The sequence below is a fragment of the Apus apus genome, chromosome 2 (assembly GCF_020740795.1).
Source record: "Apus apus isolate bApuApu2 chromosome 2, bApuApu2.pri.cur, whole genome shotgun sequence".
Taxonomy (NCBI): Eukaryota; Metazoa; Chordata; class Aves; order Apodiformes; family Apodidae; genus Apus; species Apus apus.
Genome location: NC_067283.1, coordinates 79,448,540 through 79,463,813, shown reverse-complemented (window position 1 = coordinate 79,463,813; position 15,274 = coordinate 79,448,540). Strand labels below are relative to the sequence as shown.

The 15,274-nt window shown below is 42.9% G+C and overlaps 1 protein-coding gene across 1 annotated transcript in view; it reads right to left on the bottom strand.

Annotated features, from left to right (window-relative positions):
- The window catches only part of MYO10 (myosin X), a 167,277-nt gene that overhangs the window by 134,431 nt on the left and 17,572 nt on the right, over window positions 1–15,274 (bottom strand). The window contains exon 2 of the mRNA XM_051610362.1: window positions 1,544–1,642. Coding sequence (XP_051466322.1) covers window positions 1,544–1,642 — 99 coding nt within the window. The remainder of the gene's footprint in view (window positions 1–1,543; window positions 1,643–15,274) is intronic.

Sequence of the window (15,274 nt, the reverse complement as noted above, 5' to 3'; positions counted from 1 at the left end):
AGTCTCCTTCTCTGGAGACAGTGAAGACGCACCTGGATGCAGTCCTGAGTAATGTGCTCTAGGGGATCCTGCTTTAGCAGGGGAGTTGGACTAGATGATCTCGAGGTCCCTTCCAACTCTCACAATTCTGTGATTCTGTGATCTGCAGCTTCCCTAAGTATAAGAGTTTTAAAGCTCAAAACACTTTTAAAAATCAGGCTCTTTACAGCTACATGTCCAATTACAAAGTCCTGTGAAAATTACAGCTATCCCCTCCTATAAACATGGGTCACACCTACTAGGAGCCAGAGAGGGATGCTGTTTAAATGAAAGGCCCAATGCTGGCCATTGCTTGGAGCACGTTACTGTAACAATGCACAAGGCAGCCTTCCTACTCTGCAACCCAAATGATGCTTTAATATGATGGATCCTTCTTTTTTCATCTTCAAAAAGCCAAGAGAGGAGACAATCTCACCTTTCCACTTCACCAGACCTTAAATTTCAGTAGGGCAGTCTCCCAAAGCTCAGCAACCCAAAGAAAACACACCAGCATATTGGTGGCCTTGTTTCTCTGAGAGAAGGCTTTGCACCTAGTGGTAGCTGCTCTCAATCTAGTTTTCTGGATGTGTTCCTCCTCATCATTCCAATACATCTGGGCCATCAATCCAATATATTCGGTAACCTGGGACAGGTGCAAAGGATCACAGAGTGGTTTGGGTTGGAAGGGACCTACAGAAGGTAATCTTGTTTACTGCCACAGGGGAGTTATCATTAGCTGTAGCTTAATAGAGAGTAGAATAAATGGACAAATAAAAAGTGAGAAAGCAGAGCACTTCCAGCATCTGACAGGGCTAGTTCTGCATTCTTCTAGGGGTTAAAAAAGAGAATTATATTTTTAAAAAAAGCAAGAAAAAACAGGGAGAAACAAGCTTCACAGTAGCTTCCTTCACCAGCTGGCAGCCAGACACAAAGGCATGCACTGACCGAGATAGCCAAGGTAACCTGAGGAGATGATGGGACCCACGTCTATCCCTGCAGGCAAGCAGGAGCCAGGAGCACTTCACAGCCAGGACACAGTTAAAATTTAAAAAAACAAACCAAGCCAAAACTAAGAACAAAATCCAGAAAAAAAAAAAAAGCAGTGAGAGTGCAGTAGCAGTCCCCTTCCTTCACAAAGCCCTTTTTACAGGAACTGGTGGAGTTGCCCCAGTTGTGCTCTGGGAGGTATGCCCTGCTGCCTCCCCCTGAATCATTGACACTGCATGACTGTGGTGATGCTGCAGTGCCCTGTGCCAGCCCCCCTTTCTCTTACTGTATGGGAATGGAACCCAACCTAGGTGGAACAAGGCTCTCACACCTGGCAGCATTGCTTCAGCTTTGGCAGGCACAATCACAGCAACTCACCAGACAGACAACGGAAAGAACTATTATAACCAAAGTTGTGCATTCCAGCCATACAAAATGAAGGCTTTTATAGTTTCCCCTGTGCCCTCCCCACAAGGAGAACAGCTTCTTTTCCACAGAGCTGCAAAAAGGAGAAAATGTAGAGGAGTGATAACCATACCTGACCATAGTCTGTCCTGAATACCACAACTCCTTCAGCACAGGAATGAACAGTACTGGGATAATGCTGATTATTTTCTCGCAGCCAGACCCGAGACCCCTACAATAAAGAAAACAAAGTTACAGATGGAGCATAACTGAAAACTGAAAAGTGAATTTCTCTCAATATTTTTATCTGGAAATACTATCATATAAAAGGAGAAAAGTAAGAGTAAAATCCAAATAAGCAAGTGAAAGAAAGAAAACAAAATAATCTCTCAGCAAGTTTTTGTCGCTTTCTGCCGGAAGAGTAAACACAGGAGAACTACACTGAAGTGCCTTTTTTTTTTTTTAGTAGAAGTTCCTAAAAGCCAGCAAGAACATCTGGAGCCAGTTCTCCAAGTCATGTGCCTCATGTTAGCACATGTAAAATAGCAAGGCAGTGTTTGACTTTACACACAGTTTAAAAGATCCTCCTCAAAGCTGGTTGGCTCCCTGCCTGTTTATTTTCAACCTGTTAGGTACTCACAGCACTTCCCCCTCCCACCATCTTTCACCTTTTTTCTAAACCACTTGTCCTTTATACCTTCCTCCTCTTTTGGCTGACCAGCAACAAAAAGGATTTAAAAAAACCCTCAACTACTAGCAGGCAAGGTTACAAGGAAATAACATTTGCTTTTCAGAGGTGAGGAGGCCTCAGAGACATTATCAGTGAGACACCTGAGTCTGTCCTAGTAAGACAGGGTAGACACCAACTATTTGATTTTCATTTGGCTGTTAGATCCAGCATCAAGAAAACAGAAATATCCAGCACTGAGAACAAGGGAGAGGGATGTGGGAGAAGAAACAACAGCTGATGCTGCAGCAAAAGCCATTGCAGTAACTGTAAGCACTTAAATTGTTCCAGCACAGGGGAAAGTTTCAGCCGGCATGAAAACACTGAACAGCAGCACCCCATGGTCTGACGTCCAAACCAAAGTATACTCCCATTCTCTACAAACAGACAGCAGGTTTCATATCAGAAAGTCAATATTATAGTGGTATTAAAAGAGATTATTTTTTTTTCACCAGAACAGTAAAATTCTGCCCTAAAGGAAAAGAGGTAGCAGAAAATGTCTCAGATATACTCTGAAAATAATAAAATTGTGATTTCGGGTGTATGATCATTGAAAAAAACAATTCAAATAATTACTTTTGCATGCTAGCATCCAAAGGTTGTCCTTGCCTGAATTTCTACACACAGAAACTAGAGTTACAGCCTTGGCAAAGGGTTTTTATTTCTGTAACATTATATAAGGCAAGTGACCTGTGAGTCTACCACAGACTTTAGCCAGTTACAAGTTGCATATGCTTTAGACAATGTTGTTGCTTCTATAATGGGAGAACAGCAGCACTGAGACACAAAGCAATGTTCCTGGAAAATACAAGAACTCTTGCTGCTTAGTTTCTCTGAATGGTAAGAGCTCAGCTACACATAGAATACCATGTTAAGAGTATCTCATATTTTTTTTTTCCCCTTCATCTTTCAATGGACTGTTTTCCATTTTAAATGCTGCAAGTGTGCATGGAGCTGTTTGCCCTTTTACCTCCGAAATCTCAGGCCAGCTGGTTTCCAGGTTTACAGTAATTTGGAGGCAGTTCAAACACAGGATATAGTGGCTCGAAACTCCATGGTGACGCCAGAGGGAGCAGACAGGAGAGCACCAGCACAGTCAGAAAACCCACAGCACTGCTGCATTGCCCTGTTCTTCATCTGCTCAAGCAGCACAAACACCCTCATGCTGACAGATCCAAGGGCACAGACACCCTGAGCTTCCCAAAGGGAGGAAGGCTGGCGTGAGGGCACTGCTCTTGAACTTCCCCTGGTACCTCCCCACCAGAGCCACCAAATAGATATACCTGATGTCCCTGCAGTACAAGAGCAGGAGTGATAACAACTTTGAAGGTGACATCATCAGTATGAAGGAGGGTGGGAGACAAATTAACACAGTTACTGCTGCCAGCCCACCATCCCCAAGAGGGTCCAACAGTGAAAACTCGAGGCTTGCAGCTGCCACCCACCCCACTCAGTCCACTGCAGCGTGGGTCGAAAGGACCAAGGCACAAGTAAGAAGCACTGCATAAAAGATCCATACCCATGCTATGCCATGTAATACACTCAAGAGCAAGGTGAGCTGAGTCTTGCCTCAGGTTCTTGTATGTCCTCAGCCACCTCACTTCACCTGTGCATCACAGAAGGCTGAGGTTGGCAGGGACTTCTGGAGAGCACCTAGTCCAACCCTCCTGTTCAAGCAGGGCCACCACCACCTAGAGCTGGTTGCCCAGGACCACGTCCAGGTGGTTGTTAAGTATCCCAAAGGATGAGAGAATCTCTCTGGGCAACCAGTGCTAGTACTTGGTCACTTTCACAGTAAAAAAGTGTTTCCTGATGCTCAGAGGGAACCTCCTATATTTCAGTGTGTGCCCATTGTCTCCAGTTCTGTCAGTGGGCACAACTGAGAAAAGCCTGGCTCCACCTTTTTAACACCTTCTCTCCAGGTATTTATATATATTGATAAGATTCCCCAGAGCCTTCTCCAAGCATAACTGTCCCAGTTCTCTCAGCCATTCCTCATAAAGTAGTCCAGCTCATAGCAAATTTTTACTTCACTGAACTTTTCTCCCTCAACCTAGTAACTCCACAGGAGCAAGGCATAGCAAAGCTTCCCCCTGCCCAGTATACAGCCATAGTTTCGTTCACAAACTGTGATTGGTTTAATGAAGAAGACACTGGAGACCTGACAGTTCAAGAGGTGAAGGTATGTGCTACAGTCACAAAATAGCGAAGGGAATTTGGCCCCAGACTTCCCATCACCCAGGGAAGTGCTTTCTCCAGTCTGCTGGTAGGCATGAAGTGTCTGTACCCATCAGTCTTCACCTCCTTCTCCTAGATGAGTTTGCTCTACCTAAATGCACACATAAACAGCAAAAAAAAAAACCTGTCAAAATGTAGTCAAGCTCTTCAAGTGCTTCAGGTCAATCAAAGCCCTGTTGTTCCGCTGTTTTTTTTGCCAAAATTCTTCAGCCTCAACTAACATTATGTTTATGCTTTCAAGGGCAATGAAAAGATTATGAACATTAAGACACAACAAAATTTGCCAGAACCTCAGCATTCAAAATAGCCTCTCGCAAGGAGGAGAATGTATTCTACCTTCAAATTAAATAATTAATCCTGAATTATTTTTTTTCTGGCTATGAAGGGGTAAAAAAGGGGACCTCCACAGCAGGGTTCATTTGGTTGGGCTAGTCCTAAAATTAGCTTTTTAAAGCAAGTTAGGAGAGGGTTTGATTTAAACAAACGTACATTGTTAGGGGTCAATAGCTGCCATTCAGGGGAGGCTGGAACAATGCAGTTTGCAAAGCCTGAGGCATCTGAAATGCAAATACAACGTGTTCCTTGGCAAGGTACCTCAACAATACAGTGTCTGTCCATGAACTGGGTGCACTGCAAGGCCTTCCTGTCTGGGGTAGGGAAGAAAGAAAAATAAAGCCTTGGCAAAAGATCCCTTTGGAGCTGGGCAGGTTAAAGCCACTTCCTGTGCCCAGGGAGCCCTGCAGCTGGGCTGCAATCCCTCTGCCATGCATCAGTGAGGCACAATTGGCAGCTCTGAGAACAAAACCTTCACTAGTAGTTAATTTATGGACAAGACTTGTAATTCCTCCTGGAAACTCTGCTAAGGCACATGGAAAATAAGGAAGTGACTGGTGACAGCCAACATGGCTTCACTAAGGGCAAATAATGCCTGACCAATCTGGTAGCCTTCGGTGACAAGGCTACAGAGATGGTGGATGGTGGCAGAGCAACTGACATCATCTACGTGGATTTGTGCAAGGCATTTGACACTGTCCCACAAGCCATCCTGGTCTCCAAACAAACAAGACATGTATTTGACAGATGGATCACTTGGTTGATAAGTAAACTAGCTGGATGGCTACACCTAGAGAGTTGTTGTCAATGGTTCAGTGTCCAAGTGGAGGCAGGTGATGAGTGGTGTCCCTCAGGGGTCAGTACTGGGACCAGTGCTGCTCAACATCTTTGTTGGAGACATGGACAGTGGGATTGAGTGCATCCTCAGCAAATTTGCTGAGGATAACAAGCTGTGGGGTGTGGTTGACACCCTAGAGGGAACGGCAGCCATCCAGAGGGACTTTGACGTGCTGGAGATGTGGGCCAGTGCCAACCTCATGAAGTTCAGCAAGGCCAAGTGCAAGGTCCTGCACCTGGGTCAGCACAACCCCAGGCACAAATACAGGCTGGGGGGAAAATGGAGAGCAGTCCTGAGAAGAAGGACTTGGGGGTGGTAGTAGATGAGAAGCTCGACATGAGCTGCCAGTCTGCGCTGGAGCCCAGAGAGCAACTGCATCCTGGGCTGCACCAAAAGAAGTGTAGCCCCTTCTTTTGTGGTGGTGACTCTCCCCCTCTAGCCTGCTCTTGTGAGACTTCACCTGGAGTACTGTATCCAGCTCAGGTGCCCTCAGCACAGAAAAGACAGAGCCGCTGAAGAGGGTCCAGAGAAAGGGAACAAAGATAATCAAGGGGCGGGAGCACCTCTGCTACGAAGACAGGCTGAGACAGTTCAGCCTGGAGAAGACTCCATGGAGACCTTATAGCAGCCTTCCAGTACTTGAAAGGGGCCTACAGGAAAGCTGGGGAGGGGCTTTTCACCAGAGAGGGTACTGACAGGACAAGAGGTAATGGTCTTAAACTGAAAGAGAGGAGATGTAGGTTAGACATCAGAAAGAAATTCATCACCATGAGGGTAGTAAGCTGCTGGAATAGGTTGTGTAGGGAGGTTGTTGATGCCTCCTCCCTGGAGGTGCTTAAGGTCAGGCTGGACGAGGCTTTGTGCAGCCTGGTCTTGTGTGAAGTATCCCCGCATAATAGCAAGGAGGTTGGAACCTGAAGATCTTTAAGGTCCCTTCCAACCTTAACCACTATAATACAGGACTCACTCAAGGAAGGACTCCACTCAACACACACGGCATATGGACCTATCTTGAGGGAAGAAGCCTGGTAACTCGGCTACTCCAGAGGCCTCTGACAAGCCATCTAACTTGCTGCTATTCTGCGATAAGGATGAAAGCAAAGCCACAGAGCAGTTACTAAAGCTCAACGTTTTTTTATTTCTGTGAAGTGAGGTTGTAAAAATACTTGAAATGGCATTTGCAGAAGGGGCATATGCCATCATTTCCATAGTAAATAAATTTCTCCTGACTGCAAAAGGGAAAGGAAATAGGTTTGCAAATCTAACGGCTGCAAGACCACCTCGAGAAGTCCCTTTTTCTTTTGCCTTGAAGGTTTTACAGCTGAAAATGCAAAGACTAACTCTTACCTTCACCTGTATTCTGTTCTTGGAGATGGTAAAAGTCCCTTATTTTTTACTTTCTTTTGACATATACACTGGAATTCACAACATTAACTAAGAACCTGATCTTAACTAAGTAAAATGGTGGCACATTGGTTGCAAAACTGTAATTAACAAGCTAGCTTTTGTATGCATGCAGGTTGTATGCTGGATTAAATAACTAATTTAAATACATTTTTATATATACTGTATATGTACATGTATTAAAAAACAGATACTGTGTAATAAATGTGTTCTCATCCAAGTGAAAATGCTATTCATTCACATGTCACAATGTACAATCCAGACAACTCATCAATGCAGTTGATTCACAGCAGTTAAAACTGCTTTAAATTAAGAGCAATGTAGGTTATGCTACATCTGCACTCAAAAAGCATTTCACTGCTAGGGCTTGGCAAAGCCAAAAGGAACAATAGTCAATATGTATTTAGAGAACCTTTTGTTCATGCACTGCAGTAGCCTGGCTCTAAATATGAAGTCTGAGAGACAGGAAGAGATTTTATTAACTATGTCAAGCTGGACATAGCTTTTTTTAATGGAAAAGATAACCAAAACCATATTTATCTTCATTGTTCCTCTCAACTGATTCACATTGATCACAAGGAGGGCCACGGCAAGAAAGAAGCTATTCAGGCAGAAAAAACTTTGCCAATTTCATATTAATGAACAGTTTTGCTTCTGAAAACTCGCCCCTCATTGTTAGCTTGCAACTACTGAGAACACTCCAGCTTAGGTACCCCAAAACCTTAGCTTGTCAAGTGCATGCCTAGGCAGACTACTAAGGAGCAAACTCATTAAACTCACTGAAAGCTGGATGTCCCTCACCAACTTCAACTCAAAAATTAAGCATTTTGCTTCCTAAGCGGAAAACTGAACCTGTTCTTCCATACCTAAGACCAGGGAAACAAACAAGCAGTAATGGCCACTTGCTTGACATATTACTCTGTAATTCAGAGTTTTGGTCTAGATCCCCTCCTTTGCAGAGCCCGGCTTCACTAGCGCAGCTTTCCTGTGCTCATGGGCAACAGGCTTCCACAACAACTGGTGCCAGTGGTGGCTGAAATAAAAACTACTACCAAGGTCTGCATATGCTACCACCCCACAACCTATAAAAGGGTAATAAATTAATACTCCAGAAATCACTCCAAGGCAGTGTTGCAAATGGGCTCCATTTCTCTCCAGCCACTCTGCAGCCCCTCCGCCAACAGCTGGAAAATTGGCAGTTTTCATCTGAGTGATGGTGGGGGATGGTGAGGAATGTATGGAGCTAGGGAGGAGTAGTTGAACCGTAAGTCTTTGTAGACAGTGAGAGAAAGCACAGTGCTAGAAGGCATTTGAGCATGTAATCTCAATTTCAGTGCTTTAAACTCAACTTCATGAACTGACTATGTGCTCAAATCTACGTACATACTTAATCCAGCTGAATGGGATAAAATTAATTTTCAAAACACAGCACTAATCAAAATTTCCCCAGAGAGCACAGGAATAAACTAATAACACCTTTCAACAAATTTAGCTCTGCCTCCCAAAGATACTTTATTTTTTTAAAAATAAAACAAAGCCATGAAGATGTTTCTGTAGGATATTAGGTCAGTTTAGGGGGGTTAGTTTCCTGCAGACCAAAATCTCCTTGAAAACGTTCTTGTTGTCGGTCCATCCCCCACACCAGATCAAAGCTCTCCTGCTCCTGAGGTCTGTGCAACAGCTGCTGATTAACCTTGAACAGGCTCCATCTCCTTCTGTTTCAGTAATTGGAGATAGCACAGTGCCCATGATGGCATACTACTTTAAAAACAAGAAACCGGATTAGAACATATATCATTACTATTTCTGACTTGAGAGGGACCCAGAATAGATTTGTAACTCTCCCAGCCCTTTGAAAACACCAGTACTTCTTAGAAGACCACCACTTCGTAGAATATGGTCTAATTATTATTATTATTATTATAATAAAAACCACAACAATTAGTCTTCTAGTTATTCCCAACACAAACAGCACACAGAAATTACTCTCTAGATATGCAGGTGGACAAGCACAATGAGTGTAAAGACACACATTGCTAGCAGACCTTGCTCAAAGGCTAAAAAGCAATTGCACTTCTCTGCTAGAGCTCTAAAAATGTGGTTGCTGGCTTCTAGGATGACATGGTTTCCACATCAGTAAGAAAAACCAGCTTCACCATACCCTGAAAAGCAAATCTAGCAATGACATGACACCAAGCTTTTTCAGGAGAGTTACTGGTACTGCTACAATATGATTTATGACTTTCATGAGAAAGATACCTTTAAGTTTTGTCCAACACCGTTTTTGCTTTCAAGACTGCCCAGCCTACACCATGGCAATAGAGGTATCTGTAAAGCCTGTTAGCAGCTGCAGCCAAGTTTCACAGGCTGTTACAGGGTAACAGCTCTTTCTCAAGCCTTCAAGTTTAAGTAAAGAAATTAACAGTTTCTGGGCAGTCAAGTCAATGGCAGTTCTCATTTATTCCAGAATTAAAAATCAGCACTCAAAGTACTACGTGGCAACCAACTGAGAAGAAAAGTGCAAAAGTGAGAAATCAGGGAAGCAGGAAAAGTGTATGGCAACTTTCCTCTATTTACTAGATCTGCAGTTTCAGGTCCCACTGTACACTTGTACACAGCAGGTATCACAGACTTGGGGAAACACTGCCTCCATCACTCAGCCCCTCATGCCTTCGCTTGACAGGAGGGTGGAATTTTCATCTGTTAAAACTCAGTAATGAAGATAAGTAATTCAAAAAGACAACACGTGGGTGAAGAAAAGGAAGAGGGGGCAGTGGCTGAGCACAGCAGGAAGATGAAAGGAACACAGGAAAAAAGAGCTTGGGGCCACTGCAACCTTTTCCTATCACAGTCTATATTGGGGTGGGGGGTAGCAGCAGCCAGGCAAATGGCAGAGCTCCTGGTACATTTGCGGTCATCTTTAAAGTAGCATGTAATTTTCTCCCCTTATTTGGATTCCTAAAGAGAAATATACAATACCCTCTCAAAATCCTTAAAACTTTTCTAAGAACCAAACAAGCCCCAACTCTGCCATCACAGATGTCAACAGAAGTTGCAGTTCTGTTTTCGATGACAGCAGTTTTGCCAATAAAAAACAAACCCCCCAAAAAACCAAAATAAAACAAAAAAATCCCTTTGTTTCACTAAAACTAGTTGAATTATAAACAATCTGTATACATGTGCACAACCCCATTCTTCACCTGTGAGTTGAGGGGTTTTGACCTTAATAAGTATTTTAACAAAGACAGAACTGAGGAACGACAGCACAAACACAAGCAGCAGGTGAAGAGACACTCTACTCTAAAAACCACTCCCCAAAGCCTACAGCAATGTAGCAAGAGTACTTATCCCAGCACAACTGCCTAAACAAACTTAAATCACTGCTCGCTCCTGCTAACATAGTATTTTTCATATCACTCGGGAAGTTGCTGCACTGCTGTGCAGCTCCCTCCATCACCAACTCAGAGACAACAGCCTGCCAAAATGCCTAGAGCTCACCCACCATGCTCAGTTGCGCTTGGCAGTCCTCAATCCAAAAGCTACCAGCTTGGCAACTTGTTGCTTATGCTACATGACAAGCAAATCACATCAAGGTGCAGAAGGATTTCTAAATTCAGATGTGCAAAGTCATGCTAGCACTCTCTTCTCATTCCCTTCTTCAGCTACCCTCTTGGGAATAGTGTCTGAAACACCAATGAGGCAAAGTGATGGCAGAAATAACATTGTCTTCTTCACTACCCTCCTTTATTTGGGCTCACACCTTTGCTCTTCTTAGGAAACTTCACCCTTAACATGTCACAGCTATTGAATCTGCCATCTGTCACAGGCTGCTAAGGGTCTCAAATCCATTTTCTCTAATGCTGTTAAACACCCTAACATTTCCTTCCACCTTCCTCTTGCCCCTTTGCAAAGCAAAGGCCAGGGGAGCCAACTCATGAGCATCAGCCATGCGGCATGGGAGAGACCAACCACTCTAAAGTAAGGCTTAGTTTGAGACTGAAGTTGAAAGAGGTTTCCCATTAATTCCTGCAAAAACCAAGAAGAGTCTTGTTTGCAAAATGAGAACTCCCTCTTGTAACCTTTTATTTAGGAGGAACATCTTTAATTTGAGTATTTTAAAGCTAAGTGTAAAAAGAAACAAAACCAACATTCCTTTGACACATGGGTTGTGAACAGAGGCATTTACCACTTAGTTTCATGAGACACTATTATACTCATCAGTCAAGGAACTGTTCGGTTCTGAACACTGTTCTATAATACACCTGGACACCAACTTTTCAGAAGAAAATCTAGTACAGAACTACTATACAGCACCAGCTCTTCCAGGGATGCCAGCTGTTTTATACAAGCATGGATTTGCTTTGTTTAGAGGGACACTATACTGGCTCAGAACTATTTCAATATACAAAGCAGGTAAGATTTCTGATCAAGGTGCATCTTCTACCTTTGAGTGATTTTTGGCAGCCATCTGATCTCATTCCGGTAGTATTTATCAAAGCCTTCTTAGATCAAAAAGCATCATGGATAAAATGTCAGTGTTGCATGGAAAGCACACAGAAAGAAATGAATTTAGCAAGGACAGGACTATTCCTGGTTTCTAGAGAGCTTTTTTTTTCTTCTTCTTCTTTTTTTATTTTCCTTTTTCCCCTCATGTCAAACAAGCAGGCAACTCCAGGAAAACTTACCTTTAGGCAAGTGGGATTCTTCTGTGGAAACAATAATTCATAAAGCAGCAGACTGTGCAAGGTAATGAGTACACTTCTAAAAATGCTCCCAAGAACAATACCACAGTTTTCACTTTGCAAGTTACTGGCATCGAAGTACAAGAGGTTCCACTTTAGCTCTTACTTCTATATTGCCAGTTTTCATCTGCCTTTTACAGGTCTAACAATATTAAGAGAGATTTTTTACTTACAACTCCCTCCAACTCAAGAATATCAGTTTACACATGAATCATTTTCCCAGGTTAGCACAGGGATGGGCAAGAGGGAAAATATTTCCAGCCTTAACTGTTGCAGAAAACAGCTATAAGATCAGAGCCTTAAGACAAAAACAATCCAATCCACCCAGCCCACATTCTTTATTAGTGTTTTTCATTCCCCCATTCCCTGCCCTCCTTCTTCCAAGCTCCATCTTACCCTAAACTTAAAACACAAGATTTCTGAAAGACACAGTTTACACTTTGGCGCTACAAGAATTAGCAAATCTGTATTCCAAGGCTAAGAAAGCAAATGTGAAAAGGAAGAAGAGAATAATGGACCAGTCAGCCCACAGTTCTTTCATTTATTTATTTCACTAATAGAAATGTCGATTATTGCAAAAAGGATAATTTTAAATATCAGTTTTCAAGTTCTTTTCCTAAGTTTTATTGATCCCCTAATAACAAACTTGCAAGAGATGATTCAGCAGGCTTCATTTTTCTTTGCAGCTTTGCTTTCACAGCATGATCACTTCACATCTCTATTTTACCACAGAAATACAAGTCTTTAAAGCCTATAACTGCACTGAATTATTTATTTACATTGCTCAATCACACCTCAAGATTTTTTATTTTTTAAAATCAATGTTATTTGGCAAGCTACACATGGTTTGCCCTACAAACACCAGAACCTCTTCCTAACTTTGCCCAAGTACCATATCCTACAGATTACAACCCTACAGATGTCAACAGGACTCTTGCATATGGGTAAACATCTGTAGGAGTTGCTATGGTTAATTATATAATGGAATGCAGAAAGCATGAGGAAAAGATGAAAGATGCTGGACAGCTGGTCAATTAGAAAGTGCTGTTGGACCCATTTAGTAGCATTTCCAACAAGTGCATTTTGAAGGCACATCCAGCCTGTCTGACCCCACACTGAGGAAAAAATCCCAGCTATGCTTTGGACACAAGCAGTTGATTGGCTGAGGCTGCACCAAGCTCAGCAGACAGAGCTCAGGTCCTCTATTCCCATGAGTCACAGCGAACTGCCCGGCAGTCTTCATCAGTACCACCCACTCCACTCTGTTCAGATGCCCCATTATATCTCTGGGGCAATGTCCTGAACCTAGGACGAGTGCCGTTTCATCACACCAGCTCAAACAAGTGAGGTGGCTCTGCAGCCCAGGAGCCTGCCCCTCACACACATCATCCGAACAAACAGTGGACATCACGGCCCCATCCATGCTCCCTTCCCTCTGTGCTTTGGGCGAGTGCAGAAAAAGCAGATCCTGACACTAAAGTCCTAAGTTGCAAGGTTAGTGTAAGCAACTTCCCACACTAATTTGTATCCTGCAAACCACAATAATCACTGAGCAACTCCAAATTGCCTGTCTGGAGATCACCTGATGAACACACTACCAATTAAGCAAAAAGTAATGGCACACTTTATCATTAAAGGGCAGAGGACTGGCTTATTCCCAAGCACGCATGGTAGAAAGGCTAGCAGGCTGAACCAGTGGCCTTTCACACCACTGTAACACATACAGAATGTGCAACTTTGTAGAAAAGAGTTTGGAATCTATACTGAAGGGCAGACTAAGCAACGAAGTATATATTTTAAGAAAAGTTACCCATGAAGTTCAGATAAAAGGCAGTGTTTCCTGCATGTGCTTTGAGCAGCTTTGTACTTCACTGGCTTTAAACGTCTCTGAGGGAGGAGGTGATGCTTTGCAAGGCTTTCCACTGCAGAGCCCCGTCGCTGCTGGTGAATACCAACGGTATGCACAGTTGCAAGGTAAAAAGACAGCCTAAAACACTGCATTCATTATATTCAGTTCCTCAAGGTCATAACCCCCTGAAAAGTAATCTCCTGCTTTTGCTTAGTTCACTTCTTTGCCCTGACTAGATACATTTCCTTCCAGCAATGTTACTCTTATTAGCATATGTGTTTTGATTTTTCTGCAAGTGTGCAACTATAAAATGCGGCACCTACAGGGTAAGTCACCTGACTCACAACGGCAAGTAATTCTACTTATATCAGGATTTTTTTCTTCTATATTATATACAATAGAAGTTATAAAATATTTACTCATTTTAAATTTGTTCACCAAACTGCTGGAAGACAGCAACTTTAGAAGAAAACCCATAAATAGGGCAGGTATTTATACTGGCAACACTTCTCCAGTCACTAATACCTTCAAGCCATACACTGGACTAAACCTTGTAATTTCATACCAGTTTTGACCTCGCATCTACAGACAAATCTCCCAGGCAGGTCATACAAAACAGCTCACAGGTCCCTAGGATGAACAACAATGTACCTTTCCTCGTGGCTTGTAGCATCTTTCCAAAACAGCTTAAAATCTGCACTCCACCTTTCAACAAAAAGGTGTGGCATATTTCCTTATTTGCAGGCACACCTACAGATTTGACGCATTCACATTTTGTGTCCTTGTTTTCATGACAGGGATGAACATTTCCTGAATCACAGGCACTGATTTTTTTTTTTTTTTTTTTTCCCCTCTTCAATACAAGTTTGCAGGAGCTGGTAGTTATTAACAGGAAAAATTACTACCTCAGCCTAATACTTGTGGCAGGAGCACAAAAAGCAGAAACACTGAGCAGTCAGTTGCTTCTGCATTTTTTCTTGCATGCATGAGTGTTTTACTGTACTGCAGGATGAAATTAGATTTAATCTGAAACTAAACCACAAATTAATTAGAAGAGCTTAACCAAACAGAAGTGATTTCCAGTATTAATACCTAACAAAACGGGCATTTATCCCAGAGATAAATGAGGAGTATGAGGAAATGCATCTAGATTAAGACTCTTCTAGTTTACTACATTCAGTGTGCAAAAAACATAATAAAGTCAGGATTGAACAGCTGCATGCTTCTTGGTAGGCAAAGGACCAAGTCAGCCAAACAATTTTGACTATACATTGTAATCTGCGAGATGAACACCAATAACATACCAAGGTGGCAACTCCTTGCACCCAAGCTCTTCCGATTAGCCAAGGGGATCAGCTCAAGCAAAAACTGGAAAATCACTGCAGCACAGACTAACACTGTTTGGGTTTTTTCACCCATTTCTCCAGGATCAAGTCTGAAAGCAGACTGCACTTGTTACTACCAATGTGACCTACTCGAGCCAAGACACTAAACTTAACTGTTTTGGTCTAAATCCAGAAAGGAGATCCCATTTCCTTCACACATAGACCTGCCAGCTGTGACCAGCAGCCACATCTCCTCCAGCCTGGAAGCACTCACAAGTGCTGGCTGTGGAAAGCTTTCCTGCGTTAGAAAAACTGATGCAAGCCCAGAAGAGGACATGGCAAGAACACAGCTGCCTTTAGGCAGAGATACTCTGGAACCCAGAGATACTGGAATCCAGCAGACCTTAA